Source organism: Cydia splendana, chromosome 1, assembly GCF_910591565.1.
Source record: "Cydia splendana chromosome 1, ilCydSple1.2, whole genome shotgun sequence".
Lineage (NCBI taxonomy): Eukaryota > Metazoa > Arthropoda > Insecta > Lepidoptera > Tortricidae > Cydia > Cydia splendana.
Window position 1 is genome coordinate 9,817,304 of NC_085960.1, and position 12,571 is coordinate 9,829,874.

General features: G+C 37.5%; 1 protein-coding gene and 2 long non-coding RNA genes across 3 annotated transcripts in view; all 3 read left to right on the forward strand.

Moving 5' to 3' along the window:
* The window catches only part of LOC134796505 (uncharacterized), a 363,632-nt gene that overhangs the window by 276,188 nt on the left and 74,873 nt on the right, over window positions 1–12,571 (forward strand). The gene's annotated exons all lie outside the window — the stretch shown is intronic.
* Window positions 335–2,137, forward strand: LOC134795076 (uncharacterized). Its single transcript, XR_010144789.1, has 4 exons — window positions 335–468; window positions 560–597; window positions 1,063–1,204; window positions 1,797–2,137. It is a non-coding gene; the product is annotated as an uncharacterized LOC134795076 (long non-coding RNA).
* LOC134795144 (uncharacterized) lies at window positions 3,070–5,768 on the forward strand. The gene is made up of 4 exons (XM_063767007.1): window positions 3,070–3,259; window positions 4,562–4,602; window positions 4,867–5,005; window positions 5,507–5,768. Exons 1-4 carry the CDS (start codon window positions 3,238–3,240, stop codon window positions 5,755–5,757), a joined length of 453 nt encoding a protein of 150 aa, XP_063623077.1. The 5' UTR covers window positions 3,070–3,237; the 3' UTR covers window positions 5,758–5,768.

Consider the following 12,571-nt stretch of genomic DNA (forward strand, 5'->3'; position numbering starts at 1 on the left):
GACTGATCCACTACCAAGCCAAACTCGACATATTTTGGTTAACTACCTACTACTACTACTACTACTACTAATATAATAATTTAAATGTTGTTTTATTTTCATTTAACTTTAGAATTGACGAATAAAAAACCTGCCTCCTTATTTATTTACAACGATGAAACATTACTGCTCACCTTGTTATGTTTTTATTTTTATAGCCGGCTTTTCTAGGCACATAGCCATAAAAAGCATTTCATAACTTAAGCGCGTGCGAATACAATGTGTCGATTTATTGTGATATGTTAACTGAAAATCGTTGACTATTTAAAATAATCATCACTATTATTATATACGATTAAGTGAGCATAAAAATATAATGCAATCGATAGCTGCAGTATTTTTATGGTACCTATTAACTTAAAAAGGCTTCATGAAAAATATAGTACACAAGGATTTGAATGGTTATTATGATACAGAGGATAACTCTTAGTAAGTATTACACATTCATGCCGAATTTTGTCTTGAGGGTAATTTTGTATTAAAATATATTTATTATTCAAGACAAATATTACATTTTCAGCCTTAATGATTTTTCGCTGGGCTTCGACTCACATAAAAGTAAATATCATATCCTTTTAACGCGTACAAATTAAATTAAAAAGTAACTATCCTATACCGATTACCAAATATAGTGCCTTTTCAGATAAAAAGTACTTAGCTTAAAACAAGAAGTCACCAAACCTAAAAAAATACAGGTTTACGGTGTTAGCACAACAATATAAGTACCTAATCCTAATGAAATACACAAAATGGAAAAGGTCTGTGCACACCGGATGCGTGTGCGTGTACGTGTATGTGCAAGTTGTAATATACAGATTTTTATGAGAGACGGCACACTACAGCTTGCGTGATATGTGCGTGAGGGCACCAGCGTTTTTGCGCATGCACAGGTCCATATCAATGTACACGTATCCGGTGTGCTCTGACCTTTAAAGCATTCCAAAGGAGAAACTCATATTCGCCTAACTTGCTTTCTGGTAATTGATTGGCTCACGGAGCTTATTAAACCTCTGGATTGCCAAGGACGAACAAGACCATTGTGCGCTGGCGGTGTCATGCGCGCACGACGGTGCGCCGGTGTACGGCATCGGGCCGGACAACCGCACCGCACGCCTCTTTCTCGACACTTGCGACGTTCACGAGTATAATTGTGACCACAAAACTAGTAAGAAATGTCTACTTTATAATAAATACCTACCTCATAATCATAATATTTTTTTAAACCCCTATTCATTTTGAAAGACCTAGCCAACAATACCCCACACATAGGGTAGAAGCGAAAATAAAATAAGTTCTTATTTTACCACTTTATCGCATTTATTGATTTCTATTTCAATGCCAAATGCAGCGTTCTAGCACTAATGACTAAGGAGCAAAGCCTCGAACAGACAGACAGGTAGACGGACATGGCGGAACTATAAGGGTTCCTAGTTGACTACGGAACCCTAAAATGTTTTCTCCTTAATCAGACACTGGCCTGATTTCGATTAGTTAACCTATGTTTTACTTAGGTACTTATGAAATATTAAAAACCGTTAACCTTTGTCTTAAGGATGACTCAAGCTAGACCGGACCGTTCCCGGGCCGAGACGTCCGACATGTCATTTTCTATAATGACGGCTGATCGGTGGTCACATGGTGCTTTCCATAGAAAACGCAGCGTCGGAAGTTCCGGCCCGGACCCGGCCCAGTTTAGCGTGAGTTAATCCTGTAAATACACAGTTTTGATAAATCAGTGATATTACTTTTTAACCCAGATTACAGGCCATGCATCGAACGCCCAGTCACAGAAATCTCAACTCGTGCAGTCACAGATACAAACACAGAAGAATTGTTGGAAATGAGGTTATCTAAATTACTAATTGGAATACACACATCGTCAAAAAGTCCAACCAAATTAGCAAAAAAAAATGCCAAGCGTGGACGAAAAAAAATTAAAAGGAAGAGAAACATAACCACAAAACTCAATAAAAAGATGAGACGGGGATAAATGAAGAAACGTCCAGGAAAAACACTCTTGTTGGTAAAGCCGAATGTACGATTAAGATTTAATCAAGAACAAAACTTATTTGATTACATTTACATAATGAAATCCAATTTTATTTTAGTATTAATTGATAGGTTGTTAACCTAACCTAGAAGACATTTATTTACTGAACTTTACTTAGTTCTTAGGTATTACAATGGATTCTAATGATATTCTGTTAGACATTATACTTATTTCAATATCTGTGTCGGATACGCCAAATATTGGTTGATACTTAGCTTTGTACTTAGCTTAGAGCTTTTACCTAATATATTGTATACATTTTATAATTACGTCCCTCTTTCCCGTACTCCTCCTTAATGCGTTCAGATTTCATACCACTAACTAATGTTAATACCCAGAAAGCGACTGCCAGGAGAAAACTAGGCTTTATCGGTATTAACCTGATTTTCTCACGGTGTTTCCCTTCGCTACATAAAAGCAACCGCTAAATATCAAATTAGTTAAAATGTACAAAACCATAACCAAAGTGTGTATCAAAGTACATAACCTAACCTAATACCTAACGAGCCACTAGAATCTCGCCACTGAAGCCATAGCTACACTTACACCAAATGCATGACGATAGGTAGTTTAGGTTAGTACTTATTTAAAACTTTAATGAAGATAGACAATGTATGATTAAAACCTGCCACAAAAAAAATGTGGTATTGTTCTAGATCTATAAGTATGTAAATAGATAGGTACCTATGTTACCTACATACTTAACTAGTTATTTAAAATCTGCTGAAATCGGTTCATGTAATGCACAAAAGAAAAAAAAAAGATATTTTTTGGCCTAATTTAACCTAAGTCAAAAAATGTGACAATTTTAACAGTCTCAAATAAGTTTCATAAATCCATACAGCATTCATAATAATTTTAATTCACACTATGTCATTGTAAAATATGTAGTAGGCGTATCGCCGTTGAATAAATATTTACGACTATTACAAATATTTATTTGAGATTGTATTTTTATTTCACTTTTACTACTCACATTTTTTTGAGAAAATAATTTCACAGTGCAACATTTTTAGACGTTCATCAATGAAAGCTGATTAGAAATGCTTTATTTTTCATTATCTTTTGCCTTTATACCCATTATATCCCATTCCAAGATGCATTAGAGAGAAAGGAACGTAATAAGAGAAACATTTGTGCAGCAGAAAATGATAGAGGCTTTTATTACCAGTAAGTAAAGGAAATGGAAATTCTACTAAATAAGCTAATCAATCTGAATGAGGTGAGTGTTAAGTATTAAAAAAAATTAACTGTTTATTTCAAATAAATGCTACTAGCACAATCATGAATTGACAATATTGCTTAGGTACGTATTCTATAACTTAAACTTATTTAATCCTAGTATGCAACTGAATGAAAGAACTACTAAAAAGCAGTATATATTTACATTGAATTGTCCTGCGCGTACTTGCTTGGCTAAGGATATTTAATTACACAAACGGGTCTACCGCGATATAATTTCATTGTTTTTACCTTTAATTCCGACGTTTCAGCTGAGTTGCACCAGCTGTGGTCACGGAAAGACTGACGTCCCAACAAATGTCAACAGAGATATTAATAAAACACCACTAAACTACCCGAAATTAGTTTATAAAAATGTTTGGGGTAGACAAAGAAATTGCAGCTACCCGTTAACATGGTCTAATAAAACATGGTCTTCTATTCCCAGAGTGACACGGGCCTACGTCACAATAACATTGCCACTTTATTTCTTTATAATTTTATAATTTTCATTTATAATGTATTTTATCTTAAATTTTACAATAACACGTCATTTTTAATTATTCGTTAGCAATATCTTCCGATTCACGAAAGAAATTTCAGACGTTCGGGTAATTCTGTTTACATTACTGGCAACACAGGATAGCGCTGTCACATTTGACAATTCGGATCTAGATAGCTTCATGCCCTGACCGTCATCCTTGTCGAACGCGTGTTAATTGTTATTTCCTTCTCGCTCAGTGTCAGCAGTCGCAGTGTTTTCCAAACTTTTCACGTCGTAAGCTTGTTAATTAATGTGTAACTGTGAATTAGTTTTTTAAACGTTTGTCTTGTATAGATAAATAAAGTTTAATTTAATACATTACATTTATTTTATTTTACTATGTTTCTACATGAATAACTTAAAATTAATGCCGTTAAAATAATTTTCACCGTTGGTTAAAATTCTCCCACATTTTAAAGTTTGAGAACCTGTAAACAGCATGATGACGTAGGCCCGTGTCAGTTAAGTCATACGCGAATCTCGGAATAGAGTACCAGGCGGAGTATATTATTATACCATGCCCGTTAAAGTTTAATGTTTATGGTCCACGGCACGACACGCAACACTCACAGTATCCGTACATGTGTACAAAACGCGAGAGTTTAAAGTGTTATATTGGCTAAGGATGTCAAAATGTAATTTCAGAATAAAACTCTGCTTTTTTTACTGTATTAAATTTACCAAACGTATTCCTCGTTTTTTTTCAGCCATGACCATGTGGAGTTGGACTCAGGCGCATGTGTTAAACGTAAATATGTATTAATTAATATTATATGTATTTTGCCTTCGGAAATTGAAATATAATGGTACCACCACCACCGGCACCACCATCTAATTCTCATAAAAGGTGCTCTCACTTCTCCCTTTTATGGTAAACCGATGTCAAATATTACAAGTAGTATGTTGACCCACTGAAACCATATTTTTGTCCCGTCGAGCGCGATCACCGTGTTAAGTTCTTCCAGGCACGTCTCACAAAGCCATGTAATGGTATTGTGTATTCTATGTATAGGAAGGAGACCACTGCTCACTGGCACAGTCGTGTATGCACGACGGCGCCGAGGCTCGTGGCGTCGACGGCGATGGCCGCACCGTCCGCCTCTTCCTCGACGCCTGCGACCTGCACGAGTACAACTGCGACCATGGCACAAGTAGGATTCACCACATACCTAACTAACGTACGACTGTGTGCATGATGGTACCCCAGCGCCACAGTGACATCCAGTTAATTTCACCTAACGAGCATTTTTAATATGATTTTTATCTAATTTTCCATGAATATTTTCAAATACAAATTAGATACAACGAATGTACTGTAATAATTTATAAAGAAATTATAATAAACCAATTTTCTTATGGGTACACATATTTATAAACGTTGAATTATATTTAAATTTTGGAATCATTGTCCGGGCACGGAAATTTTCTGTTGATGAAAACAAGATTTTGCTGGCAATTGATTTTCAAATAATAATCCTTATTTGTATTTCATATCTCGGGAACATGAGGTCTTTCTGGTTTAATCCATTGGTTGACTGGTAGAAAATGCCTTAAGCACCTTAAGGCATTACGTCCGCCATTTGTACCTTTATGTATTGTGCAATAAATATGAAATAAATGAATAAATTATGTTTATTATTTATTATTTGCAGATTTCCAATTAATAACTGTAACAAGCCCGTGTACAGAAGATGAAATTACGGAGAATGTGGAAACTGTTACGGAAAATACAGAAACTGTACATTTACAGGACTCGGATCAGACTCCAGACGCGGATGATTATAATTCCGTGCAATTGCAACCCGATGATAATAATGCGGATGAAGAGGGTCCACAGGATATTCAAAAATTAGACTTAAAAGACTCGTATTACAAAAGAATTAAAATCAAGAACGATATTTAAAACAGAGCGTTCATCAAAGTCTTTACCTGATTAGATTACGGCAAGCGACGTCGACGACGGCAGCTATGATTTTTTTAGTTTTTTGAATTTCATTCTAAGTCCGTATCATAGTTAGTGGTTATAGTGGGTGGTTATACTGTTACATACCTACACAGTTCTTTACACCGAAATTATGGGGCTGATTTTGTTGAACGAGGAGATTAATCACTTCCAAAAGGAGGTATTACTATATTATGAAAAACGTATAAGACGTAGTCGAGTCAGCCTTAAAGCCTAGATGTTGCCCACGACTTTGTTCGCTTGGATTTATTTCCCGATATACACTTACAACCTATTTTTAACACAATACAAGAACGTACAAATGGAGGACTTAACCCCAAAAATTATAGTAAGTAGGTGCTTATATTAGGTACTTAACCCTCGGCATACCAAGTGGAAAATACTACTGTGAATTAGTCTATTATTGTGGAGCAATGTGTAATAATTTTGCATTTTTAATTTTTTCGCCTTATTTTTGAGGATATCTTTGTATGGATAAAAATACTTTTTTTTGAAAATAAGATAATAATAATATTTTTATAGGCGTAGGGATGTGACGACCCCATCGCCCGCTGGTTTTACCAGTGCAATCAGTCAACGCAGGGCAGCTTGTGGCAAGCTGTTGGGGATTAGCGACCTCACGTACCCGAGTGCTCCTGGAGAGTTCTGTTACCCGCAAGGAGGGTGGGTGGTACCGGATTCTCTGCCTCTGGCTTGCCTTAGCCGGCCGGCCAGAGTGGAGTCGTTAGAGCTATAAGCTCCAGGGGTGGATAGCAATGCACGCACGAGAACTTTCCAAAGTTGCGAAACTTTCCACATGAGAATTTCTCGGTAACTTCTGAGAATGTTCTCGAGAACGAGAATTTATTTATTTATCGTAGTTTATACCATGAATATTCACGATAGTTTAGGTGTAGTATCCTTACCCCCAGAAAATTCCGACTTTTGGTCTACCGCTTCCGGTCAGAAAAATGTATGACGGCCCGGCCAAACGGTCAGACCTAGGTGGGGGGTGCTCGACCAAATGTCATAGAGGGACCCTGGCAGTTTTTGACACGGCCATGTTTTTTTCAATATGGCCGACTTTTTTTGTTAATTTTTTCAAGTTTGTCCTAGAGCGATGAAATTTTGGTCACGGAATCTCGGAGTCCCCTAGATACCTATGAAAAAATTTTTTTTGGATAAATGCTACAATTGCGGGAAAACTGGCCATTTCCATTTTGTATGGCAACCTTTAAACGGTGCGTGATAGGTGGGGGGTGCTCGACCAAATGTCATAGAGGGCCCCGAGACAAAACAAACTGCATTAAAAAAAATCAAAATGTCCGACTTTTTTTTTATTTTTTCAAGTTGGTCCGAGTGTGCTGAGATTTGGCATGGCGGGAGATAGAGGCCTCTAGATTCCTCTGACAAAAAATTTTTTTTGGAAAAAATCCAAGTTGGCGGAACAATAAATTTCCATGTTGCAGAATGTTCTGAGAACATTCTCGAGAACGTTTCCGCTTTTTGGGAATGTTCTGCAATTTGTACATTGCTAGGGGTGGAAGTGAAATATACATAAGACGCGAGTTGGCACAGTGGCTGTTAACAGCCACTGGGTAGAAAGCGGCGCACACCTCTCGACACCCCTGAGCCGCTCACACCGGTGTTGCCCTTGAGCCATCCTAGATGTCGCTTTTTGTGGGGGCCCATCTTGTGAGGGCGAGTCACCGTCTGCCGGAAATAAAATTGCATACCGTTTTATTAGGCAGGCGTCCGGTTTTTTACCCCATAGCTCAGTTCTTAGTCCATCGCTTTCACCCAATAACTTAGTTCATTTTAGATTCCATCAACTCTCAATAGTCATTACACCCTGGCGGGTGCTGCCTCTGCGTGCGTCCCATGACACGGGCAAGGGCAGCCTCCGCTCGGTGTATCCCTTACATTTCATTAAAGTGTCAAAAGGGCCTCTACGTGTTGGCTTCGGTTCCGCGCACGCCTCCCAAAGGTCCGGAACACCATTATTCCGTGATGGGAAAGACAGACAAATATTTTTCAATTTTTATTCAAAAGTTTTAAGGCCTTAAGGTAATATTCTAAGCTTATTAGGGAATTCATTTTCAAAAGCACTGAAATTATTTTTCTTATTTCCTAATATTGTGTCTTCCTACGAGGAACTGAGGGAACTCCTCAAACCCTGTAGGCATACTAATAGTGATGTTTGCGTTTTCATGTACTAATTAAGCATTTGCATTCTTCAAGGAAGTATCATTTGGTCAAATGTAACTGCTGATGAAGACTGGCACGGCACTCTTCAACGGGTCGTATTTCACGTATGACGAATTGTCGCAATGTCGGGCGGGGTCAGTACTTTGATGGGTGACCGTTTTTATAGATAATGGTACGAAACCCTTCATTTGCGAGTCCGACTCGCACTTGGCCGGTTTTTTTTAGTATGTTAAGCAAGTAAGGTTCTAATAAATATTTTTGTCAAAGTCCAGTTCTGATGAAGCGTGTGAGAAGATCTTCTCTTATCATCTTCTATTATCTTCCTTTAACTTTATCCAATATTAAGTTACAGGGGATCGGAAAATGTCCTGAATAGTGTTATAGAAAGCGGGTACAATTAATAATTAAGTTACCTACTCATACAAAACACAAACTTGGTTTTATTTGCCAACATCGTAAGGTTACGGTTACGGTTTTCTTAGCCTATGGATGCTTGCGCTTCACTGACCCTTGATCAAATACATATTCGAACGAGCGAGCGAAGCGAACGAAGTTCTTACATTCGACTTGGGACACGCGGCTGGCACGTCCCGGCATTTCGATGCTTTTAAGCTGAACTTATCAGAGGATAGTTTGATACTCAAGAACTTAAGTAAATTTGTTCTAATTTAAATGAAAGTGGGTAAACGTGCAGTTGAGGGCATTATATTTTAGTCATTAAATTATGAGCAGGCTAGATCAAGGGGTTATTGAGCTAGAAGAGCTTAGAAGGCTAAAAAGCTATTTGTGAGGGGTCTTGCTATTTTGGTCATCTTTTTGCAAGAAAGTATGGTCGAGTTAGGTATCAAATGAAAGTGGCCGGGCTGCACTTTTATAATATCGTTTTTAAATTTACTATTTTGAAATAATTAGCAAGATAAAAATAAACTTAATATAGAGGTATTTGACATTTGACAGGAAATATTTCGGCTTACCACAGATACAGTATCAGTTAAGGCCCCACAGACCTTGTAATATATCCACGCGATTTTTGATCCATTGCCGCCTATAGTGGGACATAAAATAGTAGAAATTAAATAAAATGGAACTCTAAAATTTCCATACTATAGTCGGTCAAACAAGTTTGTCAGTAGAAAAAGGCGCGATATTCAAATTTTCTATGGGACGATAACCCTTCGCGCCTACATATTTTAGCCGCTTTTTTCTACTGACGGAAATGACTTGACAGACTATAAATTGTTGCCATGTGTAAGCATTTTACGTCAAAAATGTGACAGCTACGTAGAAAGTGGCGCCCTCATTTATTAACCGACTTCCAAATCTCAAAAGGAGGAGATTCGATTGTGATTATTTTAAATGTTTGTTACTCCATATCTCCGTCATTACTGGACCGATTTTGAAAATTATTTTTTTGATTGTATGTATATATATGCATAATACGAGTAATTTTGTCAAAACCCAGTTCTGATGATGGGATCCATGAGGAATCGAGGGAACTTCTCAAATCTTAAAGGCATACATATAGTGATTTATGTTTTTTATCAACAAATCAAGCATATACATTCAAAAAAGTGACATTTGATGAAGTGGAACTGCTGATGATAATCAGAACGGAACTCTTCAACGAAGCATAGGTCTCGTTTGGCGATTTGTCCTCTTCGTTATGTTTGTTAAGCAAGTTAAGTTTTTAAGCCACATTTTAGCCAAACTCGAGTTCTGATGATGGGATCCACGAGGAATCGAGGGAACTCCTCGAATCTTAACGGCATGCGTATAGAGATTTTTGTATTTTCATCAAATAATCAAGCATTTTCATTCAAAAGTGTCGCATTTGATGAAGTGGAACTGCTGATGATGATCAGAACGGAACTCTTCAACGACGCATAGTTCACGTTTGGCGATTTGTCCTCTTCGTTATGTTTGTTAAGCAAATTAAGTTTTTAAGCTACATTTTTATCAAGCTTGAGTTCTGATGATGGGATCCACGAGGAATCGAGGGAACTCCTCAAATCTTAAAGGCATGCCTATAGAGATTTTTGTATTTTCATCAGATAATCAAGCATTTTCATTAAAAACTGTCGCATTTGATGAAGTGGAACTGCTGATGATGACCAGAACGGAACTCTTAAACGACGCATAGTTCACGTTTGGCGATTTGTCCTCTTCGTTATGTTTGTTAAGCAAGTTAAGTTTTTAAGCCACATTTTTGTCAAGCTCAAGGTCTGATGATGATGTCCATGAGGAATCGAGGGAACTCCTCAAATCTTAAAGACATGCGTATAGGGATTTGTGTATTTTCATCAGAAAATCAAAAATTTACATTAAAAACTGTCTCATTTGATGAAGTGGAACTGCTAATGATGATCAGCACAGAACTCTTCAATGACTACACGTTTGGCGATTTCGAATTCTACGGAGCTGGCCCTGGAGCCAGACCTGACCCGGATCCGGGCTCTTATCTGGACCTGAACCCGGACCTGGACCCGAACTTGAACCTGGACTTGGACCTGGACCAAGACCTAGACCTAGACCTCGACCTGGTCCTGGAACCGGAACTGGACCCGGACCCGAACTCGGACCTGGACTCGGACCTTGACCCGGAAAACCACTGATACCTATGCTAAATAAACCACTATGATTACCTACCATAAAATGTACGTATAAAGTATAATGATGCCAAACTTACTAGCCCCTCCCGCTCAAACCCCCGTACAGACGTTAGATTTGAACTGCGATCCTCACAGAACCGAAAAAAGTGGGTTAGGTAATGTTAGAACTGCGAGCCTTACAGAAACGAAATGCTACTAGAAAAGTGGTTTTGGTTAGATTCGAACTGCAATCCTCACAGAACTGAACTGCTATCAGAGAAGTGGGTTCGTGAGGCTAAAACTGCGACCCTTACAGAAACGAAATGCTACCTACTAGAAAAGTAGGTGGTCTTACCTCCTTTTCTACATAGTGCACCATCTATGTACAATGATCTTTCACCGGCCCCCATAGAAGTCGGTTTTTTTTTTCTTGAAAATTATGTTCTACTATTTTATGTCCAACTATACGAGTAAGTAGGTGCAACAAAGTCAATCGCTCTATATAATTTTTGGCAAACCGCGAGTTCTCAGTTCAGGGCGAACTACTAGTTAATTTCACGTATTGAGCACCATCTCTCGGTTTATTTAATTAACCGCCCACTTAATTGAATAACGTATTTGCAGTATCGCGTCGACGCGGAGATAGCATATAGTATGGCTTGAGAGTTCCAGCAAATGACAGCAGATGCCGTTATTGGGGCTGCTGTTTACGATATCATATCGAGCTGATCGCAATGCAACCAACCAGGCCGCGTAGCGTAGGCAACATGCTAATCGCTTACGCTCCGTAGCGGTCGAGACACAAAGCGTTTCGTTGTCGAAGCTACACCTTGGCTAGGCCGGTAGTATGACATATGCTAAGTGTAGTCTCCGGGTCTCTATTGTTTCCCAAATAGTTTTAAGTCACACACACACACACACACACACACGCCGACATACAAACATAATCGCGAGCATGTGTATTCTCATTTCATGCGGTTTCAGTTTTATGACTAACGATAATATGACAAACAATACATTATGACTTAAAACTTTATGGGAAACAACGGGACCCCGTAGTCTTCATGTAGGTAGGTATAGTTGTTACTTTAGATTAGTTTTTAGATCATTCATATAAACAGGAGTCTCCTTCAGAACCTTCTTCCAAAGAATAAAACACATATATTAATTTCTTTAATAAAAGGTCAGTAAGGTCCTATAGTTCGTTTTTTTAGCATTAGAAAGAAGGTATGCGATCTTGACATGTCTTTTAATTGAAAAACGCTTTTTAAAAATCAGTAACTATTACTTATGAAAGCAGAAGAATATAAATGATCGTATTAGATTCATAATTGTTACATATTTGCCGTCACTTATTTTTAAAACGTGTTTTTAAATAAAAAGACACATCAAGATTGTTTATCTTATAGCTAATGCTAAAAAAAACGAATTATAGTGCTTGACATGCTAATGCTCAATAGATAGAACCCTTCCGTCACCTCTATCCTCTATCAAATTGACAATAACTTAAGTTTAGACAATAAAATAACATAATTATATTAGTAGAATATTAATAGTGTCAAGCGTTAGGGCGTCTTGACCTCTACTTAGAAAATCAGGGACCACGCCTGTAAGTACATGTTTTAAATACACCATATTTTTTTTAAATTTTCAGTGAATGTTTAATACCATTAAAATTATATTTAATGTTACGTAATCACTTTTTCACGCCGCGCGCGTTTCCCGAAAAGGAGGCGCGGAGGGTTATGTTCAGCGTTTAATAAAAAGTATAAATAATGGAGATACGGCTCTGCAAGTATGAAATGTTTTATTGGAAATATCCTCCTCTTTAATAATATTAATTTTCGTTTCTTAAATATGAATACTTTTTGAGATATTGGGAAAATAAAAAATATCTACTTTTTTCCCCTTTTTTTGCTTATAACTTGTGATATTTTTTGTGTGCTAAGCTAATACACGCTTCGAAAACATTTTTCTAG